This window comes from Rhinatrema bivittatum, chromosome 1 (genome assembly GCF_901001135.1).
Source record: "Rhinatrema bivittatum chromosome 1, aRhiBiv1.1, whole genome shotgun sequence".
Classification (NCBI taxonomy): domain Eukaryota; kingdom Metazoa; phylum Chordata; class Amphibia; order Gymnophiona; family Rhinatrematidae; genus Rhinatrema; species Rhinatrema bivittatum.
The window spans coordinates 740,443,000-740,468,686 of record NC_042615.1 but is presented as its reverse complement, the minus strand read 5'-3'; the positions used below and the strand labels follow the sequence as shown (position 1 = coordinate 740,468,686).

Sequence of the window (25,687 nt, the reverse complement as noted above, 5' to 3'; positions counted from 1 at the left end):
GAACTCATGTACAGATTGTGGGAGCATCCTGGTTCAGTGCCATCAGTTAATAAAAGATCAGATGCTACATACCTGGTCCAACCAATCCCTGGATTTCAAAAGGCTCAACTACCTCACCAGTCAGTGGTAGTTGAGTCAGCTCAGAAAAAGGCAAAAAGAGTCAAGACTCATTCTTCCACACCACCAGGGAAAGATAATCGGTTCCTTGATAATTTAGGACGGAAAATCTTTCAAGGAGCTATGTTGGTTTCAAGAATTGCTGCTTATCAGCTATTCATGAACCAATATCAACGCAACCTATGGAAGCAGGTCGAAGGCCTTGCCCACACTCTTCCTGAGCAATTCCAGGAAGTATTCTTACAACTGGTGCATAAGAGCCTAGAAGCAGGCAAGCACGAGGTCAGGGCGACATACGACAGCTTTGAAACCGCATCTCGACTGTCAGCCCCAGGGATTACAGCTCGTAGGTGGGCTTGGCTTAAGGCATCAGACTTAAGACCAGAGGTGCAAGAGAGATTGGCTGACCTTCCTTGTTTGGGAGATAACCTGTTTGGAGACAAGGTTAAGGAAGCAGTCGCCACCTTAAAGGAATACACTGAGACTCTCAAACAACTCTCATTAATACCTCAAGAGTCATAACCTCCTTCTAGGAGACTCCCTAGATGGGATACATGGCGTCCTTACTACCGTCAACAACGCTACTATCCCCCAACAAGCCGTGCAAGACCATCTCGCCCAACTCAGCGTCCTCAGTCTCGGCAAAGGCCTGCTAGGCCTCAACCCCCTGCTCAGACTGAAACACACTCAGAGAGCACACTCAGAGAGCAGCCCCCTGCTCAGACTGGAACACACTCAGAGAGCAGCAGCCCATTCAACAATCCACTCCCACACTTACCAGTAGGAGGTTGCATAACCTTTTTTCATCACAACTGGATCTCCATAACCACAGACCAATGGGTACTTTCCATTATAGCTCAAGGGTACCGATTGGATTTTCTCACTGTACCAGAAGAAACTCCACCAACCTCCTCTTGGACAGTGAACTACCATTCCAATCTTCTAAAAACAGAATTATCCACCCTTCTGAGAGCCAGGGCCATAGAACCAGTTCCCGGGCCTCAGCAGGGCAGAGGATTCTACTCCCGCTATTTCCTCATTCCAAAGAAAACAGGAGGCCTACGTCCTATCCTGGATCTCAGAAATCTCAACAAATTTCTCAGAAAAGAAAAATTCAGGATGGTATCATTAGGCACCATGCTACCTCTTCTTCAAAAAGGAGATTGGCTCTGCTCTCTGGATCTTCAAGATGCATACGCTCACATACCCATCTTTCCTCCTCATCGCCAATACTTGCGATTTCTGGTCGAAGGGCAACATTTTCAATACCGAGTGCTCCCCTTCGGCCTAGCCTCAGCACCTCGAGTATTCACAAAGTGTCTGGCGGTGGCTTGGCGCACCTCCACAAGCAAAAGGTGCATGTATTCCCTTATCTAGACAATAGGCTCATCAGTAGTCAGACGAAAGAAGGAGCTCTCAATTCCCTCAAGCTCACAGTCAACCTGCTTCACTCCTTGGGGTTTCTAATCAATTATCAGAAATCCCATTTCACACCATCTCACCTTCTACAATTCATCGGTGCAGATTTAAACACAATCATAGCAAGAGCATTTCTTCCAAAAGACCGTGCCCATACACTCATTCTCCTGGCACATTCTCTCTGAAGCCAATCTCAAGGCACAGCTCACCAGTGCCTCACACTACTCGGTCACATGGCCTCCACAGTTCATGTCACTCCCATGGCCAGATTGACCATGAGACTAATGCAATGGACACTCAAAACACAATGGATTCAGGCCATTCAACCGTTGTCCTCTCACATCCAAATAACTCAGGAACTGTCTTCTTCTCTCCTCTGGTGGACATCAATGAACAATTTGCTCAAAGGTCTACCTTTACAGCAACCAGTTCCACAAGTAACTAACTACAGATGCATCCACTTTAGGTTGGGGAGCGCACATTGGTCATCTGAAGACCCAGGGGACGTGGACAAAAACCGAAGCCTCTTTTCAGATAAACTTCCTAGAGCTTCGAGCTATACGTTATGCACTACATGCGTTCAAGGACTGCCTTTCACACAAGACTGTTCTGATCCAAACGGACAACACAGTAGCCATGTGGTACATCAACAAACAAGGGGGAACAGGTTCCTACCTCCTTTGCCAAGAAGCAGCACAGATTTGGGACTGGGCCCTAGCACATTCAATTCTTCTACGGGCCACTTACCTAGCAGGCATCCACAACATAATAGCCGATCACCTCAGTCGTCAGTTCCAACCACACGAGTGGTCCTTGAATCCAACGATAGCAACCAAGATCTTTCAACGTTGGGGTCAACCAACAATAGATCTCTTTGCCTCCCATCTGAACTACAAAGTGAACAATTATTGCTCCCTACTAAGACAGGAGAACAGCCTGCCAAAGGACGCCTTTGCTCGCCATTGGAACTCAGCTCTGTTATACGCGTATCCACCGATACCGCTCATAACCAAAACTCTAGTGAAGCTGCAACAGGACAAAGGGACCATGATACTCATAGCCCCATACTGGCCTTGACAAGTATGGTTTCCCACACTGCTAGACCTCTCAGTCAGGAATCCCATTCGCCTGGGAGTAGCTCCCAATCTCATAACTCAGGAACAGGGTCGGTTGCGGCATCCCAACCGTCAATCTCTATCCCTGACAGCATGGATGTTGAAAGCTTGATTTTACAACCACTCAACCTTCCAACCACTATATCTCAAGTACTTATAGCGTCACGTAAACCTTCCACTAGACAGAATTATTCCTAAAATGGAAACGGTTTACTCTGTGGTGCACTCAGAAATCTATTGATCCTTTCACTTGCCCCACTACCTCACTACTAGATTACCTATACCATCTTTCAGACTCTGGTCTTCAGACTTCATCTGTAAGAGTACATTTGAGTGCATTCTCAGCTTACCATAACAAGCTGGGAGACGCACCTATCTCTACACAGCCTCTCGTCAGTAGATTTATGAAAGGTTTAACTCACCTTAAACCACCATTTCATCCCCCAAGCATACAATGGGACCTAAACGTAGTATTAACCAGGCTCATGCATTTCCCATTCGAACCCATAGATACCTGTGACCTTAAATTTCTTACATGGAAAGTTGTCTTCCTCATAGCCATTACATCAGCTAGAAGAATCAGTGAACTACAAGCACTAGTCACATACGAACCTTTTACAAAGTTCCTACATGACAGGGTGGTCCTCTGTACTCATCCCAAATTCCTTCCTAAGGTAGTCACGGAATTCCACTTGAACCAATCTATAGTTTTACCAACATTCTTTCCAAGGCCTCACTCTCACCAAGGAGAAAGAGCCTTACATACCTTGGACTGTAAACGTGCACTATCTTTCTACTTAAACCGCACTGCAGTCCAAAGGAAATCTAGTCAACTGTTTGTATCTTATGATCCAAACAAACCAGGTAGGGCAGTGGGTAAACATACTTTGTCAAACTGGCTAGCAGATTGCATACAGTTTTGTTATGAGAAAGCAGGCCTTACTCTTCAAGGGCGAGTAAAAGCACATTGAGTCAGAGCAATGTCAACCTCAGTAGCACACCTTCGCTCTGTACCTATTCTTGACATTTGTAAAGCAGCAACATGGAGTTCTCTTCACACCTTTGCAGCTCATTACTGTTTAGACAAAGAAGGAAGACAAGATTCAGCCTATGTACAATCTGTCTTAAAGAACTTGTTTCCAACTTAATCCCAACTCCTACTACATCCAACCTGCTGTGATTGTCGGCTGATTCATTTCCAACAGCAATACTTCACAGTTGTTTCACTACAAAATGATTCAGCCTCTAGCTTGCTAATCACCCATATGTGAGGACTAGCATCCTGCTTGTCCTGGGATAAAGCAAAATTGCTTACCTTGTAATAGGTGTTATCCCAGGACAGCAGGATGTAGTCCTCACGAAACCCACCCGCCGCCCCGCGGAGTTGGGTAAGATACGTTTTATTATTTTATTTTTTCGCTAACGCCAATTGCTACAAAACAGACTGAAGGGAGACCCCTGTGGCAGAGAGTATCATGGCATGCTGGGCATGCTCAGTAGGCACTCTGGTGCCAGTCAAAAGTTTCATAGAAACTTTGACAGAAGTTTTTCCGTATAGGGCTCCATTACCGATGTCACCCATATGTGAGGACTACATCCTGCTGTCCTGGGATAACACCTATTACAAGGTAAGCAATTTTGCTAAATATAAAACCTGAAAAAAAGAAACCACTCTGTATGTATATGGCAAACCTGCCATACCATAGCAGCACTAACTCCAAGGACTCAAACAGCAATAGTTCTACCTATGAAAAGGCATCAGGACATCACCAATGCATATCCTGTTGAGAAAACAGAACAAATAAGATTGATGCATATCCCTACATGCTAATAAAATGACTCACCTTGGTCATACATACAGAACACAGACAAATTGACTTTCACCAAATTCACAATAAAAGACCACAAATTACAAATGTAGAGACAAAATTGGAAAGGAAACCCTAAGAAAGCCCTTTGCATGTAGCGCAAAACTGGAGAAAAAACAGAATACATTTCCTCCTATACTAAACAAAGTTCAAAGATAAAAGAAATGCATATTCACAAAACTGACATATGGCTCTTTCACCCTTTCACTCCACCTCTATGTCCCCATCATCCCTCCCAATTACTCATTTTCAATCATCCCTTCACATCCTCTTATCCCTGCCCAGCATTCCCAATCCCCCTCCCTGCTTCCTCGTCCCCTTTCTCCTTCTCTCCCCTGCTCAACTCTACCTGCCTCCTTACTCCCTCTTTCCCACTTCTTCCTGCTCAACATCACCATGATTTCCCCTCTCTCCCCTGCCCAGCAACCCACAGACCCCCCTCTCTCCTACAAATCTCCCTGCCCAGCAGCACTTTCCTATCTCTCCTTGCTTTCCTGCCCAACAGACTCGTGAACCCCTGTAAACCCCACATCTCCCTGCCTAGTGGCACCCACACCCCATCTTTAATTTTCCACCTCAACCCAACAGCACCTACACCTCATCCCTCCATTCCCAGTATCCTGCCCAGACCCCCCCTTTTTCCCCATGCCATTCAGCAAATTCCTTGTTCACTTTATATTCCCTACCCCTTCCTGCCTAGCAGCACTCACACCTCCTCTCCCCTCCACCTCTCTCTTTTAGCACCCATGTTTCCTCCTCTTCCTGGCTCCCAATCAGCAGAAATGCCTTCAGTCTAGTTAGCATCTCCATCCTTTTCCTGCTGATTATGCTTTTTTCGATGCAGCCCAGCATACCTCTTGGCTATAGCCACCACCTTGTCACATTAATTTGCAGTCTTCAGATTATCAAACTCTATCTCCCCGAGGTCTCTATTCCAGTTTGTGCACATCGGTCTTTTCCCCCATCACATATGATTCCTTCAGCTTGCCCAAATACATGACTTTTCTCTTCTTGGAATTGAATCCTAACTGCAAAATCTTCAATTACTCCTCGAGATTTCCTAGGTCACTTTTCATTCTTTCTACTCTTTCAGGTGTGTCCATTCTGTTCCACATCTTAGTATTACCTGCAAAAAGACAAATTTTATCTTCTAATCTCTACACAAAATCGCTCACAAAGGTATTGAACAGAATGAGTCCCAGAAATGATCCTTGAGACACTCCAATTATCATTCTTCTTTCTTCAAAATAGATTCCATTTACCACTACTTACTGACATCTGTCAGTCAGCCAATTTGTAATCCATTCCACTGCCTTGAAACCCATTCCCAGACTTCTCATTTTATTTATGAGCCTTCTGTGCAGACCATATCAAAAGCCTTGCTGAAATCCAAGTTAATCACATTTAGCGCTCTTCTTTGATCCACTTCTCTGGTCACCCAATCAAAAAAATCAATCAGGTTTGTTTGACAGGACCTTCCTTTGGTAAAACCATATTGTTTCAGATCCTGTAACCCTTTGGATTGCAGATAGATCATTATCTTTTCATTTAGAAGTCTCTCCATTCAATTTCCCACCACCGAGGTAAGGCTAATTGATGTGTAGTTTCCAACCTCTCTCTGCTACCATGTTTGTGAAGCCGGGACCACAATCACTCTTTTTCAGTGCTATGGCATTATTCCTATCTCCAATGTACTATTGAACAGGTCTTTCAGGGGATCTGCCATCTTTTCTCGGAGATCCTTAAGTATCTTGGGATGTATCTCATCTGGCCCCTTGGCCTTGTCTACTTTCAGTTTTCCTAGTTCCATCCAAACACGTTCTTTTATAAATGGGGATGTATCTACCCCACTTATATCCGTACTCTTGCTAGCCAGAAATAATCCTTCTCCATTGTCAGCTATTTCATCATCTTTGTCCACATTTTGCTGTTTGTCTCATTTGAATCTTACTATGCCACCTCTTATTTCCACCTTTCTCAGATACATCTGAAAAATGTTTTGTCACCATGCTTTGCCTCTTTGGCAAGCTTTTCTTCTACTCAAGAGCAACTTGTCCTCTCAGCTTACCACATCACATAACCTCCAAGAGAGGCTGAGGTTTTAACCATTGGCCCGGTGTATCCTCGGACACTCAGGTTTTCAGCATAATCAGAAGAGGAGAGTACATACCTATTGGATACTCCTCCAATTCATCCATCAAGAAGCGTTTGGACAGCCTCTCAGCATCAGAAACTGCTACAAGAGGAGCTTTCCTCTTTCTTGGAGACCCATGTGGATGAACCCAGTTCACCAGGGATAAAAGAATAGAATTCTACTCCAAGTATTTCCTGATCCCCATCCTAGACTTGAGGGCATTAAACAAATATCTGATAAGGGGAAGCTCAAAATGGTTTCCCTAGACACCCAATTTCCTTTACTAAGAAAAGGGTGCTGGCTATACCCCCTAGATGTAAGGGATGCTTACACCTACATAGAGAACTTTCCAATTCTCAGGAAGTATCTCAAGGATTGCAGGAGGGAATCACGAACTCAAATATTGTGTGCTTCCTTTTGGCTCTTCATGTTTACAAATGGAGTGTGATGGTGCCTGTGCACTTATGCAAAAGGGGTGCACATTTCCCTATCTGCATGATTGGTTAGTCAAGAGTATATCTCAAGGAGTTGCCACATAATTAATGAGCAAAACCATCTGGGTATTGGAATTGGTAGACATATCGAGATTATTAATACTTATGCCTTTGTCTGAATATGTTAATTCTATGAAACATCTTCACAGTTGAAGTCAAATAGACCCTAAAATCTCAGTGATTTCCAGCCACTCAACACCAGAGATCCAAAAGTCTCCCCTTGAGATTTTGTTAATTAAATTCAGCAATCACAATCTATATCTACCCCTCCTCCAATCCCAAGAACAATCCTGTAAAAACCCAAGATTTGGTGTAGCACTCCTTGTTTTCACAAAATTATTTAGTCCTACACCAGCACCTGCCATATAACAAAAAAATTTTTTTACATAGAGCAAACTGTTGAAAAAAATCAGAAAAGGCTGGCAAAACCATCAGGTTTAGTCAGAAAGAAAAAGTTTGTTAACAGAAAGGTAAGACAAAGTGAAATCTTACAGTTGAAAGGTCTCTCTACCTTGCTGCTGCGCAAGCTACAGACAAGAGTAGAAGACACCCCCCCCCCCCCCAATCCAGCCTTTACATTTGCAAGTTGTTTTTTTTAATTTCTGAAATGGAAACTTCCAGAAGGTTCTACGTTTTGCAAGCTGTTAGTGTCTCCTTTGCAGTTTACTGGCTGCATAGAGAGAAAAAGAGAGAAACTTCTAATTTATGTTCACAGAATAAAAAAGTGCAAGCTGTTTTATTTTAGCAGCTCAATTGTTCTTTGTTTCTTGGATATACCTGCTCAGTAATTGGCTCCTACTCTCTTCCCTTTTATCATTTACCTCAGCCCATATAAATAAAGTTTACCTAGATCATTTAGCCTTACTCCTGAAGTCTTGCCTTTGCTTACTTTAAAAGACTTAATATAATAAGGGCAGTACAATTCGTTTTTACAATTTCCCCATCTCAAGATTTCATCCTAATTTTTCTTTTCAAACCTGTCTTCATGAATCCTTTTACCTCTTGTTCATTTCAGCATACATATAGTATACCTTCTGTTTCTGACTAGGTTTCAGTACACTCTGTATAGTTTTAGTAGCAACATTTGTAGCACAGTTCAAACAGCATTTAATTAGCATTAAAGCAACAAATAGGACCAGTAAAAGGCCAAAAATCATTACAATACCATAGAATATTTTGCCAGCTAAAGTACGAAACTATGGGGGTCATTCTCTAACGCTATCGCATGAGAAAAGGGACGTTTCGCACGCGAAAAGTCCCTTTTCGCGTGCGATAGCTAGCTCGGGGCGGAGTCGGCCCTGGAAGAGGAGGAGTCGGGGCGGCACTGAGGCCGACGCTGCGAACACATCGCTGGCGGCGAAAGGTAAGATTCCTTATCGCCGCCAATGTCGCACCAAATAACTACACTTTTTTACCCCACTGTTACCACCGGATTCTCTAAGGTCTATGACCTAAGTCCATACGCTCTAAGATTCCTCATGTTGGAGTTTGGCAATTTCTTTCTTTATACGATCAACATGTTCCATTACCTGTTCAAATTTATCAGAGATAAATACACAGCATTTTGATAGCTGACATTCAGGCCGATACAGTAAAGCGCGGCCGCGGTTACCCTGCTTCTAACCCGCTTTGTACCCACAATTTGGCCGCGTAAGTCCAACCCACGATTCAATATCCCTTTTAACACATCCTTACCGCTTCTCTAAATCAACGGGTAACCCTTTCCGCCCGCGGCATGTAAATGATATGTAAACGATCGGATTAGCTATTCCCTCCCATACAGTAACGTGCGCCCCGATTATCGCCTTTTTAACCTGCAGTTTTGCCGCGTGTTTAACCTGCTAATTTACCGCCTACCCTTTCCCCTGTGTTAGTGTGGAGCGTCAGTTCAGAGAGACGAAATTTCACGGGCAAATGACCCCCTCACCCCCCGGGACAAGACCTTTAGAGGAGCCAGGATCGGGCAAACTTTCCCCCCAGCCCCGCTCACCTGTTGTTTCCAAGCATAACCTAAACTCTTGCCTGCCCAACCTAAAATCCAATGCACCGGGAAAGCCACTCTTCTGATCGCAACTAATCCCATCACTGGAAGGACGAAAGATTTTTTTAAGCGTCCCAGTTCCTCTCTCCGTTATATCAATGCATTCTCCTTTCCACTGCAATGTGAACAGAATTGGGCAAACTTTCCCCCAGCCCCCCGCTCACCTGCCCTGGCCACGTCCATGGGTGCCGGTCTCCAGAGCAGCCCCAGTCCTCTCTCCCCTCCTCCCGGGGGCAGCCGGCGGCAAGAGCGGCTTCAGCAGCCTGGGGCGGATTGGGCACTCCCCATGCGAGGCGGCTTCCAGCAGCCCCCGCCGGCGAGGGTGCATGAACGCACGCCGTCACCTGAGTGAACGGCTGGACGTCCGAGGTCACGGCGTGCGCTCATGGCAGCGAAGGTGCATGAACGCACGCCGTGACCTGAGCACCCAGCTGGCATGCGGCCAGGGCAGGTGGGCGGGGGCTGGTGGAAAGTTTGCCCGATCCTGTTGAGTGCAGGTTTTATCAAGCACAACAATGCTTGGGTTTGAAAGTTATTTTTCAGAATACTGTTCGCATTGCAGTGGAAAGGAGAATGCATTGACATAACGGAGAGAGGAACTGGGACGCTTAAAAAAATCTTTCGTCCTTCCAGTGATGGGATTAGTCACGATCTGAAGAGTGGCTTTCCCGGTGTGTTGGATTTTAGGTTGGGTAGGCAAAAGTTTAGGCTATGCTTGGAAACAACAGGTCCTTCCTAATACGTTTTTCTTTTGGTCTGATTTGATTGTATTTTTTTCCCCTAGGGGAATTGTCTTGCTAAATCATGACCCTTGCTGTTAATGGCCGGCTGATACTTCTCAGATCCTTTTCTTTTGCTTAAATTTGGGATCCACTTCCTGGGTCCTGTCATTTCAAATGTCATTTGAAATGACATTTGAAATGACAGATACCAGCGCACCCAGGATACTGTATAGGCGCTGTATAGCGCTCTATACAGTAAAATGGATTGCGCTTCATGGACGCGCTTTGGACGCGGCTTGCATTTGCATGCCATTTAAATACTGTATCGAGTGGTATGTTATCCGAACTGTGTGTGCAGCAAACGAGCGGGCGCCCGGCACTGCCGCACTTTTTCTACCGCGTCCTTACTGTATCGGCTTGATTATTAGATAGTTTTTCCTAAATCATAGGTGGTTTCATTACCAGTCTTCTTCAGTATGGTGAAAAACTTCCGTATTTCAGTGATATCAACATTTATTCCATAATGGGGAAAGAGTATAGTAGAGAATTGGGTTTTAATTATCTCTTGGGCATTCCTAATCTTTCCTGTGGGAAGAGTTAAAAGATGTTGTATTGCATGTATTGCATAACCACTATGGCAGCTACCAGACCAATCTGAGGGAAGAAAGTGATAGGCTCTGTCCCTACAAATAAAATAAACTGCTGACCATGATTTCTGAATAATAATGACATTTTTCCGATTATTTTCCCAAAGTGTATAATTACATGTACTTCTACCAACAGGCCGAGTGTTGTTCTGTTCATAATAAAGATAGCTTTGGGTAGGATAGGCTAATTGAATGTAAGGGAATTCTTTAAATGTTTTGGGAAGAGAAGGTGGAATGGCCTTTTTTAATGATGCAATGAATTTGTCCTCAGTCCAGGGTATAAGAATACCCCCTTTTTGAATGTATTTATTTAATTTATTTAAAGCTTTTTTATACCGACGTTCGTTTGCACTTCACATCGGTTTACATGGAACAGGTAGTAAAATAAGATCAAATAAGCATGGGAAGAAGGAAAAGACATCTCAATTCCTTAAAGGGGGTTTACAAAATTCAACAAAGTTAAGAATTAAACATAGTGAGGTAGATCTTAAAAAAGTACCTGCAACCGGCACAAACAAAAGTACGCCGGATTTTATAAGATACGCGCGTAGCCACGAGTATCTTATAAAATCCGGGGTCAGCGCGTCCAAGGCTGCGCAAAATCGGCAGCCTGCGCGCGCCGAGCCGCACAGCCTGCCTCCGTTCCACGTCCCCCCACCTTCCCCTCCCTTCCCCTATCTAACCCACCCCCCAGCCCTACCTAAATCCCCCCACTACCTTTGTTGTGCAAGTTACGCCTGCTTGAGGCAGGCGAAACTTGCGCGCGCCACGTCGGCATCCCCCGGCACAGGCTGCAGTGCCAGGGGACTCGGGACTGCCCTCTCGGCCCACCCCCGGCCTGCTGACACGCCCCCCCCCGGGCACGCTCCCTCCCGCCCCTTTTACAAAGCCCCGGGACTTATGCACGTCCCGGGGCTTTGCGCGCGCCGGCAGGATTTACGCGCGCAGGGCTTTTAAAATCTACCTCAGTGTGTAAAAGCAAAGGGGGGAACAAAAACAAGCAACAAGAAGGAATGAGCAAAGTAAGAGATTTGAGCAGGAGGATTGTATAAGATACTAGGGAAAGGACGATGGAGAAGGGGAGGGGGAATTATGCAAAGGGCTGTTTGAAGAGCCAGATTTTTAGTGTTTTTTTTTTAAATTTCTGAGTGCATGGTTCCAGACGAAGGTCAGGGGGCATTGAGTTCCAGTTTGAAGGTCCTGCAATAGATAGTGATCGTTCTCTCGTGGAGGTGAGATGGGTAAGTTTAGGTGAGGTTATGTGTAAGGTTCCATTGTAGGCAGATCTGGTGGGTCTGTTAGAGGTATGGAAGTGTAGGGAGTCGTTTAGCCAGTGTATGTTTTGGTTGTATAGTGTCTTGTGTATGATTGTGAGACTCTTATAGAGAATTCTGAAAGAGATTGGGAGCCAGTGGAGGTCTCTTAGGATAGGCGTGATATGATCCTTTCTGTGAGTGTTAGTGAGGAATCTAGCAGCGGTATTTTGTAACATTTGGAGGGGTTTGATGGTAGCTGTGGGGAGGACTAGAAGTAGGGTGTTACAGTAATCAATTTTGGAGAATATTATGGCCTGAAGGACGGTACAGAAGTAATTAAGCTGATGAAGGGGTCTTAGTTTTTTTAGAACATGAAGTTTGTAGTAGCATTCTTTCATAGTAGAAGTTTATGAATTTTTTTTAGGTTCAGTTGGTTATCTAAGATGATTATTATTATTATTATTATTTTTAATTTTTATATACCGAGGTTCTTATAGAGACTATAAATCACTCCGGTTTACATATAACGATAAACTGCCCAACAGAGATAAGGGGGCTTTACATAGAACAGTGGTACATATGGAACATTATAACTGGATGACAATTTAACATAATGATAATAAATAATATAGAATAGTTTTACTTGTAATTAATAAAATTATGTAATATAAACTGTATAATTTAAATATTTAACTTGGATATAGTGACATATTAACCATGCCAAATATAAATAATAAGAAAATGAATTTTGAACTTAGAAATTGTAGTCCAGTTGCAGAGGAAAATATAAATAAGATTAATTTTTAGAACTCAAAGATTGTTGTCCAGTTGCAGAGACCTGAAGGTAGGACTTGGTATGGTGACCATAATTAGGGGATACTTCTTATTTGGAAGACTTTCCGTCTTGGTAGGATTGTGAGTCTGGGAAGGCTTGTTGGAAAAGAAGAGTCTTTAGCCTTTTTTTGAACTCTTGATGATTGGGTTCAAGTCTTAGATTTGGGGGGAGCATGTTCCACTGGTGGGGGCCTGCTAAGGATAGCGCTCTTTTGCTCAGAGATGATTTTACTTGTTGGGCATGCAGTGATCCTTTGTAAGCGCTTCTGATAGGTCTGGAAGATGTGTGCGGTTGGAGTTGAAAGCTTAACGTGATGGGAGCTATTTTGTTTGTCGCTTTGTGGATGATTGTGAGTACCTTATAGAGTATCCTTTGTTTAATGGGTGATGATGCCTAGATCTCATACATGTTGGAAGATAGGTATTGAAGGGGGAATGGAGTTGATGTCGGTGGGGGTCTTGATATTAGGCTTATGTGATATGATAAGTAGATGTGATATGATGTGATATGTAAAAGGGTATGGCTTCAGAACCTGAGCATTTTGATGCAGTATATTCAAATAGATATTAATCTGCATTACAGCCAAACTCATAAGTACCACCAAATATTTATTTATTTTATTTAATCAAACTTATATTCTACAAATTCCATACTTGTACATGCAATGTGGATTACATAGAGGAAGATCAAAATTTTTATGATGAGTAGTGGCAAATACACTTCAGTGATGGAGAGATTACCAGCACTTCACCTCACTCTAGAAATGGAATGATACAATAAAGAGTGAAAGAATAAAATGGTGCAGAAGAAGTCCTTTTCTATGACAAATTTCACAGGTGAGGTGGAGTCCTTGACAATGAGACAAAAAGCCTGCCCCCATAAGTGTACAACCCCAAACGTTCTATGGAATCTGGGTTGGTGCAACCTTGGGGCGGTTGAAATGTCTTGGATGAAAGAAGGGTGAGGGAAGGGTTACTAGCAAGTCACTTACCTCAGTGGCAATGTCGGGTTTAGTAGAAGAATGACAGTACTCTAACCTGAAGAATCCAGGTGGCTTTTACTGAATTGGGCTCCAAGGTAATTGCCTGAGCCCAATTGCCTGAGCAGCCCTGATTTGGGTATTGGTGGCTAAAACTGGTACAGGAGGTTCCATTGGAGAGCCTTGGGATGCTGTGGTCTTCTTGCAGTGGGAGACAGGAATCCAAGTTAGACCTCAGCATTTTACAGCAGCACTTCATAAGGACCTTTCTATTGGAGTTCCATGGAGGACTTTCATTGCTGGACTTTGACATGTGCCCTAGCTGTATGCATGTACTGCTTCTCTGGTTCTTTTGGGAGCACTGCTTGCATCTGTGAATGACAGACCTTGACACATTTCATTAATGCCTTGCAATAAGTCTAAATAATATCATCAGTCAAATGTACATCAATAAAAGCAACTGGGATGGGATGTGATGGAGTACACATTGGCCTTCCCTTAAGTATCTCATGTGAGTTTAACCTAAATTCTCTGGTACATATTTCTGCCATCTTATTCTTCAGGATACCATTCTTTCATTCAACAAGACCAGATGCCTTAGGATAATAAGGCCAGTGGAAACTCTGGTGAATATCTAAGGCTTTACAAATACCTTTCTTGATTTGGTCTGTGAAGTTGGTGCCACAATCACTGTTAATGTTTACAGGAATCCCAAATGTGGGAATAAAATCTCTCAACAGTTTCATTCAGGCAGTGACAGAATTATCCTTTGTACATGGATAACCCTCTGCCCAGTTTGAGTACATGCACACTAAAATCAACCCACATTTAAAATTGCAACATTCATCCATTTGTATAAAGTCTATTTGAATATTAACAAATGGACCCATGGCTGTGGTTGCGCAGCTGGGATGCATTTAGCAGGTTTTTACATGTTGCGTTCATGGCAAATTACACAATTCAGGAAAAATTGCCGTACCATCTTAGTGAATTTAGGTGCATACCAATCATTAACAGAATCTACCATGCCCACCTGGCCTACATGATGTAAGCATGCCAAATAGGAGAGCAAAACATGTGGTGCAACCAGGTGGCTCTCCAGCCTGCACCACAGATTATTGGATTGCATTTTGCATCCTGCCAGTCTCCAGGGTTGTATCTGGAGCCTGATCTTGCAGGTGTGCCAAATCCATAAGGAAAAACACAGGAGGCTAGCTAACAGTGACTAGGAACAGTGGGGTGGCACTAGGAATTGAGAGTTGCATTTCTTAAAGCTGTGTCTGCCATAACGTTCCTTTTAGTTGTATTACCATAAAGCTTCTGATGAGCCATGTATTTAATAACAGTAATAGCAGAGGGTTCCTTTTAATGCATCTAAAAGGTCAGAGATAAACTTAGCATTCTTTAAGGGACTTCCAGTGAATGTAAGGAACCCTTTGTCGCCAGAAATTAGCAAAAACATGAACACCACCAAAAGCATACCAGAAGTCATGAAAATATTTACTAGATTTTCCTTTAGCCAGGATGCAGGTTCTGGTGAGAGCAATGAGAGACACCTGGGCAGAATAGACAAGGAAAATGGAGCATAGCCAGCAACAAAGACACCAGTCTGATTTCTCAGGCAAGAGCCATCAACATAGAAAGCAAATCAAGGTTCTGGAAGAGGATATCTGTAAGATCTAGACAGGGTAGGGCAGTCTGATTTATGGTCACCAGACAGTCATGGGGTTCACATTTGGATAAGGTAGATAGGAGAGAAGCAGGATTTAAGACTGGGCATTTAGAAAGGATAATATATTCAGCTAACATGAACCAAATTTCATACTTTGAGAGGTGGCATTTGACAAATGTTGAGTTTGTATTTATCAACAAACAAAGAAGGTACTACGAAACTATCCCTAACACCATACAGTCTAGTAATTACAAAAGGGAATAAGAATATGTTTAACAAAATGTTTATTACAAACCTTACAAAAATTCATATGTAGTTTTTTAAAATTTTATATACAGTTAGACCCTAAGTGCCCAACACTTTATAGCCAAATAATTATAACAGGAAACATAAGAACATGCCATACTGGGTCAGACCAAGGGTCCATCAAGCCCAGCATCCTGTTTCCAACAGTGGCCAATCCAGGCCATAAGAACCTGGCAAGTACCCAAAAACTAAGTCTATTCCATGTTACCGTTGCTAGTAATAGCAGTGGCTATTTTCTAAGTCAACTTAATTAATAGCAGGTAATGGACTTCTCCTCCAAGAACTTATCCAATCCTTTTTTAAACACAGCTATACTAACTGCACTAACCACATCCTCTGGCAATAAATTCCAGAGTTTAATTGTGCGTTGAGTAAAAAAGAACTTTCTCCGATTAGTTTTAAATGTGCCCCATGCTAACTTCATGGAGTGCCCCCTAGTCTTTCTACTATCCAAAAGAGTAAATAACCGATTCACATCTACCTGTTCTAGACCTCTCATGATTTTAAACATCTCTATCATATCCCCCCTCAGCCGTCTCTTCTCCAAGCTTATAGGCATACATCTATCATGCCTATAAGTAAAGAATCACCTGAGCTAAAGGATTCCAAATTATCCCTATCAACTGAAAAGCAGGTTGTTAATACAAACAAAAAAAACCCTTTAAAATGTCTGTATGCCAATGAGTGTATAGCAGTGAATGATGAGATAAACATAATTGGCATTGCAGAGACCTAGTGGAAGGAGAATAACCAGTGGGTAAGTGCTATATCAGGGTACAAATTATATCGCAATGATAGGGAGGATCAACTTGGTAGGGGTGTGGCACTTTGAGAGAGCATAGAGTCCAACAGGATAAAGATTATAGAAGGGACTAAATGCACAGTAGAATCTATATGGGTAGAAAGATCATGTGTGTTGGGTAAGAGTATAGTAATAAGAGTATACTATCGTCCACCTAGCCAAAATGATGAGACAGATGAAATGCTAAGAGAAATCAGGGAAGCTAACCAATTTGGCAGTGCAGTAATAATGGGAGATTTCAGTTATCCCAGTATTGACTGAGTAAATGTAATATCAGGACATACTAGAAACATAAAGTTCCTGGATGGAATAAATGACAGCTTCATGGAGCAATTGGTTCAGGAATCAATGAGAGAGGGAGCTATTTTAGATCTAATTCTTAGTGGAATGCAGGATTTGGTGAGAAAGGGTAACGGTAGTGGGACCACTTGGCAATAGTGATCATAACATAATCAAATTTGTACTAATGACAGGAAGGGGGACAATATACAAATTTACAGCTCTAACACTACATTTTCAAAAGGGAAACTTTGATAAAAAGAGGAAAATAGAAAAAAAGTGAAAGGTGCAGCTGCAAAGGTTAAGAGTGTACAGTAGGCGTGGGCATTGTTTAAAAATACCATCTTAGAAGTGCAGTCCAGATGTATTCCACGCATTAAGAAAGGTGGAAGGAAGGCAAAACAATTACCAGCATGGTTAACAGGTGAGGTGAAAGAGGCTATTTTCGCCAAAAACAATCCTTCAAAAACTGCAAGAAGGATCCATCTGAAGAAAATAGGAAAAAGCATAAGCATTGTCAAGTTAAGTGTAAAACATTGATAAGGCAGGCTATGAGAGAATTTGAAATGAAGTTGGCCGTAGAGGCAAACACTCAGAATAAAAACGTTTTAAAATATATCCAAAGCAGGAAACCTGTGAGGGAGTCGGTTGGACCGTTAGATGATCGAGGGGTTAAAGTGGCTCTTAGGGGAAATAAGGCCATTGCAGAAAGACTAAATGAATTCTTTGCTTTTGTGTTTACTAATTTGGATGTTGGGGAGATACCTGTTCCGGAGATGGTTTTCAAGGGTGATGAGTCAGATGAACTGAACCAAATCACTGTGAACCTGGAAGATGTAATAGGCCGGATAGACAAACTAAAGAGTAACAAATCACCTGGACTGGATGGTATGCACCCCAGGGTCTACAAAATTATGAAAGGACTTGAACGGGTAAATGTGAATCAGTTATTTATTCTTTCAGATAATACAAGGATTATCTCTGAAGTTAAAACGTAGCACATTTAAAACAAATCAGAGAAAATTCTTTTTCACTCACCGCAAAATTAATCTCTTGAAGATCCACTGCTTGTTGCCAGCATTAGTAGCATGTGATCTGATCTATTTAATGTTTGGATACTTGCAGGTACTTGTGACTTCGATTGACCACTGTTGGAAACAGGATACTGGACTTGTGGTCTGACCCAGTAAGGCATATCTTATGTTCTTATATTTATATGTATATGTATGTTATAAAATGGCCGCATACCTGGGTGCGGACTGACGTATTTGCGCAAATGTGTGCACACACAGGTTTTAAAGTTACTGTCCCTATGAATAGTCATTAGTTATTACAGTTTCATATATATCCTATAATGCTGCAGCTTGCAGGATGTTTGTATAGAAACATAGAAATGACGGTAGAAGAAGACCAATCGGTCCATCCAGTCTGCCCAGCAAGCTTCACACTTCTTTTTTCTCATACTTATCTGTTTCTCTTGGCTCTTAGTAACCTTAGGTTCTATTTCCCTTTCACCCCCACCATTAATGTAGAGAGCAGTGATGGAGCTGCTTCCAAGTGAAATATTAAGTTTGATTAGTTGGGTAAGCGGCAGCATATCTCTCTGCCGTTGAAGCAGAGAGCAATGCTGGATATGCGTGAAGTATTAGTTTTTCTTCTCCCCTGCCGTTGAAGCAGAGAGCAATGCTGGATATGCAGGAAGTATTAGTTTTTCTTCTCCCCTGCCGTTGAAGCAGGGAGCTATGCTGGATATGCATTGAAAGTGAAGTATGCCTTGAAAGTCACATTAACTATCATCAAATATTGAAAAGCCTAATAATTGGTAATTGAATAAGCCTAATAATTGGTAATACCTATAGCCCATGAACCCATCCCTGGTTTTTTTTTTCTTTTTGTTTTTTTTTCTTTTTTTAATTTGGAGATGGCAGCCCTCCATCCTTCCACTCCGTGAAGGTGGAACACCAATCACTAGCCATTGGCATCCCGCTCCGTGAATGCCTCTGTGGCTACTGCTGCTCCGTGCAGTGTTTTGCTGCCTCGTCTTTATACGTGTCCTCTAGACCTGATGGATCCACAGTGTTTATCCCACGCCCCTTTGAAGTCCTTCACAGTTTTGGACTTCACCACTTCCTCCGGAAGGGCATTCCAGGCATCCACTACTCTCTCCATGAAGAAATACTTCCTGACATTGGTTCTTAGTCTTCCTCCTTGAAGCCTCAGCTCGTGACCTCTGGTTCTGCTGATTTTTTTCTGACGGAAAAGGTTTGTCGTTGTCTTTGGATCGTTAAAGTTTTTCAAGTATCTGAAAGTCTGAATCATATCACCCCTGCTCCTCCTTTCCTCCAGGGTGTACATATTTAGAAAGGAGGAGCAGGGTCTAAATATGTTTGTATGTAGGGCTGTGGTATTTGCAGAAGCAAGAAACCAAAAAGTATCAATAACAAAACATGAGCTTAATGTTTGTATAAAATGTGAAGAATCATGCATATAGGAATGCCTTTTTGGCATTAGTGGATGGAGAAAAGAGCCTACATATTTCAACAGAGGTTCAAGAATAGATCCTATACTCAAAATGATGAGACATCCAAGTGGTGATGTCACGGACTTATGCATGGAATATTAGGAAAAGGTTCATGTTGCGATCCCCCCTGTTGCTGCGCTACAGGAGGTATCTTACCTTCCTCCCGGAGGCCGCTCCGAAGCCAGGGCCTCGCCTGTGTTCCATCCGGGACTTGCTCCAGGGCCTGAGAGGCCTAGTTGTGCCTGTGGCTTGCATGCCTCTGCGTTTGGACTTCCTGTTGGGCGACGCCCTTCCCTAGGGGCCGGCCCGCAGCTCTCCTCCTTATTTATAGGGCCAGCGGTGGGCGGTCCTGGCAAGCTCCTCCCAGGGAGATGCCTTCTACCTCCAGTATATAAGGACTTCCTTGTCATTTGCAACTGGCCTTCGATTGAGCATTACAGTCGCCTGTAACCTTGCCGATCCAGGTCCTCCATGTTTTGATGGCTCCTTGTCTTGTCTCTGTCCGGATAGCCGCTGCCTGATGTTACCTGATGTCTGCCTTGATGTGTGACCTGATGTCTGCCTTGACGTGTTACCTGATGTCTGATCCTGAAGCTGCCTGATCCTGATCCAGTTCCGCTTGTTCTGTCCTGTTGGGCCCTGGAGTGGCCAACAGGTGGGATTCTTCCCTGCGCTCTGGAGCTTCCCTGCCTGCCAGCCGAAGGGGCTTCGGATGTCAGTATCCCAGCATCGGAGTTCCTGCTCGCCTGGATCTTCCCTGCACTCTCCTGCTCCCCGCGTGGTCCGCGACCAGCCTTCCTGGGCTGTGTAGGGCGCGTAGGGGACGGGGTGGTCCGCGACTCAGTCCCGTGGGTGGGCTGAGTAGGGCGCCCTCAGGGACAGTGCCCATGTCTCCTACCAGCCCTCCTCTTCAACGTCTTGCTTCAGCCTGTCTTGGATGTCTGCTTGCCCTGATGTCTTCAACATCTTGCTTCAGCCTGTCTTGGATGTCTGCTTCAGCCCCGTCTGACGTCTTCTGTGTAAAGGACTCTGTCTGCCCTCGCCTCTGTCCGGCCTGCTGCCCATTGCCGTTCCCTGCGGCAGGTCCGAAAGGGCCGGGAACAGTCGGAGGACCGTTCATCAGTCAACTTCCCAGTGTTGGCTACCATGGGCGTGCAGGTCCGGCTGAGGGTCAGACTCCGTGCCTCTGTACCCGCCTGGCTCACCATGCCTGCCCAGCTCACCTACCACGGTGTGGCTCGGGGCTCCTCCTTGAATCCTGCCGTGGCCCAAGGGCTCACCACCAGCTCGAGACGACCGCACCCGCGCGCGCTCGTAACAGTTCATACAGGAAATCATATTCTCTGAGCGTGATGAATTTCTTTTCTTTACCTACATCCAGTAATTGTTTGATTTGCACATACTTTCAGCTGACTTACATGAATTAATTCTTTTTACCTGCTTAAAAGAGGTCTTGACAAATTTTCTATGGATCTAGGATCCAGCGCAAAAATTGAAGCGCTAGTGACTACAAGCTCTTTAAAGCTCCCTGTTGTCCACACCAAAGTTAAAGTGTATGTGAAGAGAGAGGGGGGGGATGGGGATGGCAGTGACATTGGGGTCCAATTCCAAGGTCTGCCACAATTCCTTTATGGCCTGATTTGCCAAAGCTGTTTTCTCATTTTGTGACTATGGGCTAAAAATGTTTAGTAAATCAAAACCTCCCTTATCTCACTGCAAGTGTGCTGTCAGCAGTGTGTTGTTCCACCCCTCCAATAGCTGAAGTAAAAAGGAAATCACCTCAGGTGCAGCTATCACTGTGGCCCAGGTCCCCACCAGTCTCTCTCTCTTACTCAATATTCCCCCCCCCCCCCCCAATCTATCTCCATTCACTCTCTCTCATCCCCTCATCTTCTTCTTACCCAGATTCTCTCTCTCAGTCTCCCACTCTGTTCCTAGCTGATTTCCACTCTCTCTCAACCCTCCATCCCCTGCAGTAGCAATCCTCTAAACTACCCCTCCCCAACCAGCCACTCCAAGCTAACCAGCCAGCCATCCCCTTCCTCTCTTCAATCCACTCCAAAACTGGGGCCAGCACAGGAGTTCAGGAATCATGCAGTTCAAACTCCCTGATAGCTGCGCAGTGCCAACCAGAAAGGAGCAGCCGTTCTTCACTAGAGGTAGTGGGAGGTGGAGTGGACCCCAAAAAGTATCCTGGGCACCATGATGAAATTTATGAGTCCACAGCAACTTGGAACCCAGGAATTTTTGAGCCCTGGCTTAAAAGATGTCTAAGGCTTTTCTTCCAGTCTGTTTCTATAAGGAAGAAGCTTACTAAGTCGGGCCTGAAGTCTTTGAAAATGTACCCCAATACTGGAATTCATTTTTATACTGAATGTTCACAACAAGAGTATAGGGAATTGTTATATCTATCAAGGGACATTGTATCATTTTCTTTGTTGTCCTCAAGGTATGTTAACTTTCATCCAGTGACAGTTGTTTTTTTATCTTATTCAGTTTAATACCAAGTTAGCAAAAATTCAGCATAAAACAGCAAAGTCATATCCAGATACAACTGTCTTACCTCAGAATATCTACCGGATGGTATGTTAATTTTATTTCTTCTCTCCGAAAATATGCTTGTGGTGGTGACATGCAACTATAATATAACAGGATGTTTCTTTGAGAGATGTAGTTAGCAAGTCCATTTTGAAGGTAATTTTCAAAGGCATTTCCGTAGGTAAACATTCTTTATACGTACAGAAATGGCCTTATACAAAATTGCTTGCCTGATATGTGGGTAATCATATGTGCATACTGTCTGTAGATTTACCTGGACTGAGCAAATGCATTCCTGGAGGTGGAGTTGGGGAGGGATTTGGACTTCTGAAAATCTAAAAGTATGCACTTTTTTCCCCAAAATTTTCTTCGCACATTATAGTGGATATGTAAGTAGATGTAATGAGAGAATTTTCAAAGCAGATAAGTAAGTAAATCTGCTTTTAAAATTGGTGTTAAACACATTTTGTCACCTAATTTATGGTGGCTGTTATAAAATTCCCCCTTTATGATTAAAAGTAACAGTTATAATACTCCCTACCCAAAGTTGCCCAAAATGGTGAAAGATGAAGAAGCACAGTTAAGTCCATTGGCGATACAAAGTGGAATCATAATTCTTTAGAGCAGAGTTGGGAAACCGGTACTCAAGGACCACAAACTGATAGGTTTTTCAGGATATTTCTAATGAAGATGCATGAGAGATTTGCACATTGTTGAGGCAGTGTGTGTGTGCAAATCTCTTTCAATAATATTCATTATGTATATTCTGAAAACCCAACTGGTTTATGAACCTTGAGGCTCTGGCTCTGAACAGGAGAATCTTAAATGTAAGCAACACAGAGCAAATTATAACATATTTGTATCTCATAAAGGAAATTTATTTCTCATCACTAATTGCTAATGCTTAGAACAGTATAAAAGAACTATTCAAAATTCACAGAGACTTCATCCAATCAGATGCACAGCACAACAGACCATTATTGTCAAAAAATGAATGTAGAAACTTTGTATGTCACTTTCTGACAAAATCTTGAAGATCTGTGCAGATTTAGATGATTCAAACATATTGACACCAGATGAAACAACATTAGAAGCTACCAACGCTCTATGATGTCATTTTCAGGGAGTCAGTTGGACCGTTAGATGATCGAGGGGTTAAAGGGGCACTTAGAGAAGATAAGGCCATCGCAGAAAGATTAAATGATTTCTTTGCTTCGATGTTTACTGAAGAGGATGTTGGGGAGGTACCCGTAATGGAGAAGGTTTTCATGGGTAATGATTCAGATGGACTGAATCAAATCACGGTGAACCTAGAAGATGTGGTAGGCCTGATTGACAAACTGAAGAGTAGTAAATCACCTGGACCGGATGGTATACACCCCAGAGTTCTGAAGGAACTAAAAAATGAAATTTCAGACCTATTAGTAAAAATTTGTAACTTATCATTAAAATCATCCATTGTACCTGAAGACTGGAGGATAGCAAATGTAACCCCAATATTTAAAAAGGGCTCCAGGGGCGATCCGGGAAACTACAGACCGGTTAGCATGACTTCAGTGCCAGGAAAAATAGTGGAAAGTGTTCTAAACATCAAAATCACAGAACATATAGAAAGACATGGTTTAATGGAACAAAGTCAGCATGGCTTTACCCAGGGCAAGTCTTGCCTCACAAATCTGCTTCACTTTTTTGAAGGAGTTAATAAACATGTGGATAAAGGTGAACCGGTAGATATAGTATACTTGGATTTTCAGAAGGCGTTTGACAAAGTTCCTCATGAGAGGCTTCTAGGAAAAGTAAAAAGTCATGGGATAGGTGGCGATGTCCTTTCGTGGATTGCAAACTGGCTAAAAGACAGGAAACAGAGAGTAGGATTAAATGGACAATTTTCTCAGTGCAAGGGAGTGGACAGTGGAGTGCCTCAGGGATCTGTATTGGGACCCTTACTTTTCAATATATTTATAAATGATCTGGAAAGAAATACGACGAGTGAGATAATCAAATTTGCAGATGACACAAAATTGTTCAGAGTAGTTAAATCACAAGCGGATTGTGATAAATTGCAGGAAGACCTTGTGAGACTGGAAAATTGGGCATCCAAATGGCAGATGAAATTTAATGTGGATAAGTGCAAGGTGATGCATATAGGGAAAAATAACCCATGCTATAATTACACAATGTTGGGTTCCATATTAGGGGCTACAACACAAGAAAGAGATCTAGGTGTCATAGTGGATAACACATTGAAATCATCGGTACAGTGTGCTGCGGCAGTCAAAAAAGCAAACAGAATGTTGGGAATTATTAGAAAGGGAACGGTGAATAAAACGGAAAATGTCATAATGCCTCTGTATCGCTCCATGGTGAGACCGCACCTTGAATACTGTGTACAATTCTGGTCGCCGCATCTCAAAAAAGATATAATTGCGATGGAGAAGGTACAGAGAAGGGCTACCAAAATGATAAGGGGAATGGAACAACTCCCCTATGAGGAAAGACTAAAGAGGTTAGGACTTTTCAGCTTGGAGAAGAGACGACTGAGGGGGGATATGATAGAGGTGTTTAAAATCATGAGAGGTCTAGAACGGGTAGATGTGAATCGGTTATTTACTCTTTCGGATAGTAGAAAAACTAGGGGGCACTCCATGAAGTTAGCATGGGGCACATTTAAAACTAATCGGAGAAAGTTCTTTTTTACTCAACGCACAATTAAAATCTGGAATTTGTTGCCAGAGGATGTGGTTAGTGCAGTTAGTATAGCTGTGTTTAAAAAAGGATTGGATAAGTTCTTGGAGGAGAAGTCCATTACCTGCTATTAATTAAGTTGACTTAGAAAATAGCCACTGCTATTACTAGCAACGGTAACATGGAATAGACATAGTTTTTGGGTACTTGCCAGGTTCTTATGGCCTGGATTGGCCACTGTTGGAAACAGGATGCTGGGCTTGATGGACCCTTGGTCTGACCCAGTATGGCATTTTCTTATGTTCTTATGTCTTCACCAACCAGATTGTAAAAATCCTCTCTTACATCAACCTATCATCCAGCTCCCTCAACCCCTGTCCAACCAAACTAGTAAAAACTGCCAAACTTTGCCTGCCTAGCTGAATTGCCCACTTGGTGAACTGTTATTTAACTGAGGATATTATGTCAATTGTGCTTTAAAAAAAAAAAGACCTCTTTCCACTCCTCAGAAAACCTCCCTAAACCCTAAGATCTTAGACAACCTCAGGCCAATAGAAAACACCATGATCCTTGCCAAAATAAATGAAAAAAAATAGTCATCCATCAGCTCCAGATTTTGTTGGAGGAAGGATAACTTCTTAACAAATTCCAATCAGGTTTTTGAAAGGGCTACAACATGGAGACAATCCTCCTAGCTCTACTGGATGGCGCCCTTGGGGCCTCTGAGGCAGGAAAGCCCTCTACCTTTATCCTACTCAATTTCTCTGCAGCCTTTGATATCATTGACCATGATATCCTAATAGGGTTTCAGGCACTGGTATCAAGGGCACAGCCTTCAAATGTTTTCAGTCATTTCTAACAGGAAGAACACTGATTGTGGGTGAGTATTCCTTCTCTGTCAAACCTCTGCCCTAAGGTGTTCCACAAGGATCAATCCTCAAAACAAAGCTTTTTTGAAATCGCTTTCAGAGTCTATTGAAATAAATCCAGGCTCCATTTTTTTGAGTACGCCAACAGCTTTCAGGTCTTTATCACTGGGATCTGAAATAGCCATGCAAGAGATAAACAGCTGTCTTGCAGAGATCTGGAAATGGGTCACTCTAATTAACTCAAATTTGGTCTCAGCAGAACAGAGATATTAATGCTAAACCTCAGCAGTGCACGTTCATTCTAGTATCGGTTCCCGGACAACATATTACACCTGTTTTACAGTCGTGCAACTGGCTTCATATCCAGTGGAGAATAAAATATTAAATT

The 25,687-nt window shown here is 43.0% G+C and overlaps 1 protein-coding gene across 2 annotated transcripts in view; it reads left to right on the top strand.

The window, feature by feature from the left end:
- CCDC152 (coiled-coil domain containing 152) overlaps positions 1-25,687 on the top strand; it is a 168,451-nt gene that overhangs the window by 126,914 nt on the left and 15,850 nt on the right. Inside the window, exons 7-8 of one of the 2 annotated variants that reach the window (XR_003852776.1) lie at positions 17,812-17,872; positions 21,704-21,790. Coding sequence is in view for 1 of the 2 variants with exons in the window: in XM_029578028.1 (XP_029433888.1) it covers positions 21,704-21,790 (87 nt within the window). In the remaining variant the exon portion in view is untranslated. The remainder of the gene's footprint in view (positions 1-17,811; positions 17,873-21,703; positions 21,791-25,687) is intronic. The other variant, XM_029578028.1, reaches the window with a different exon arrangement.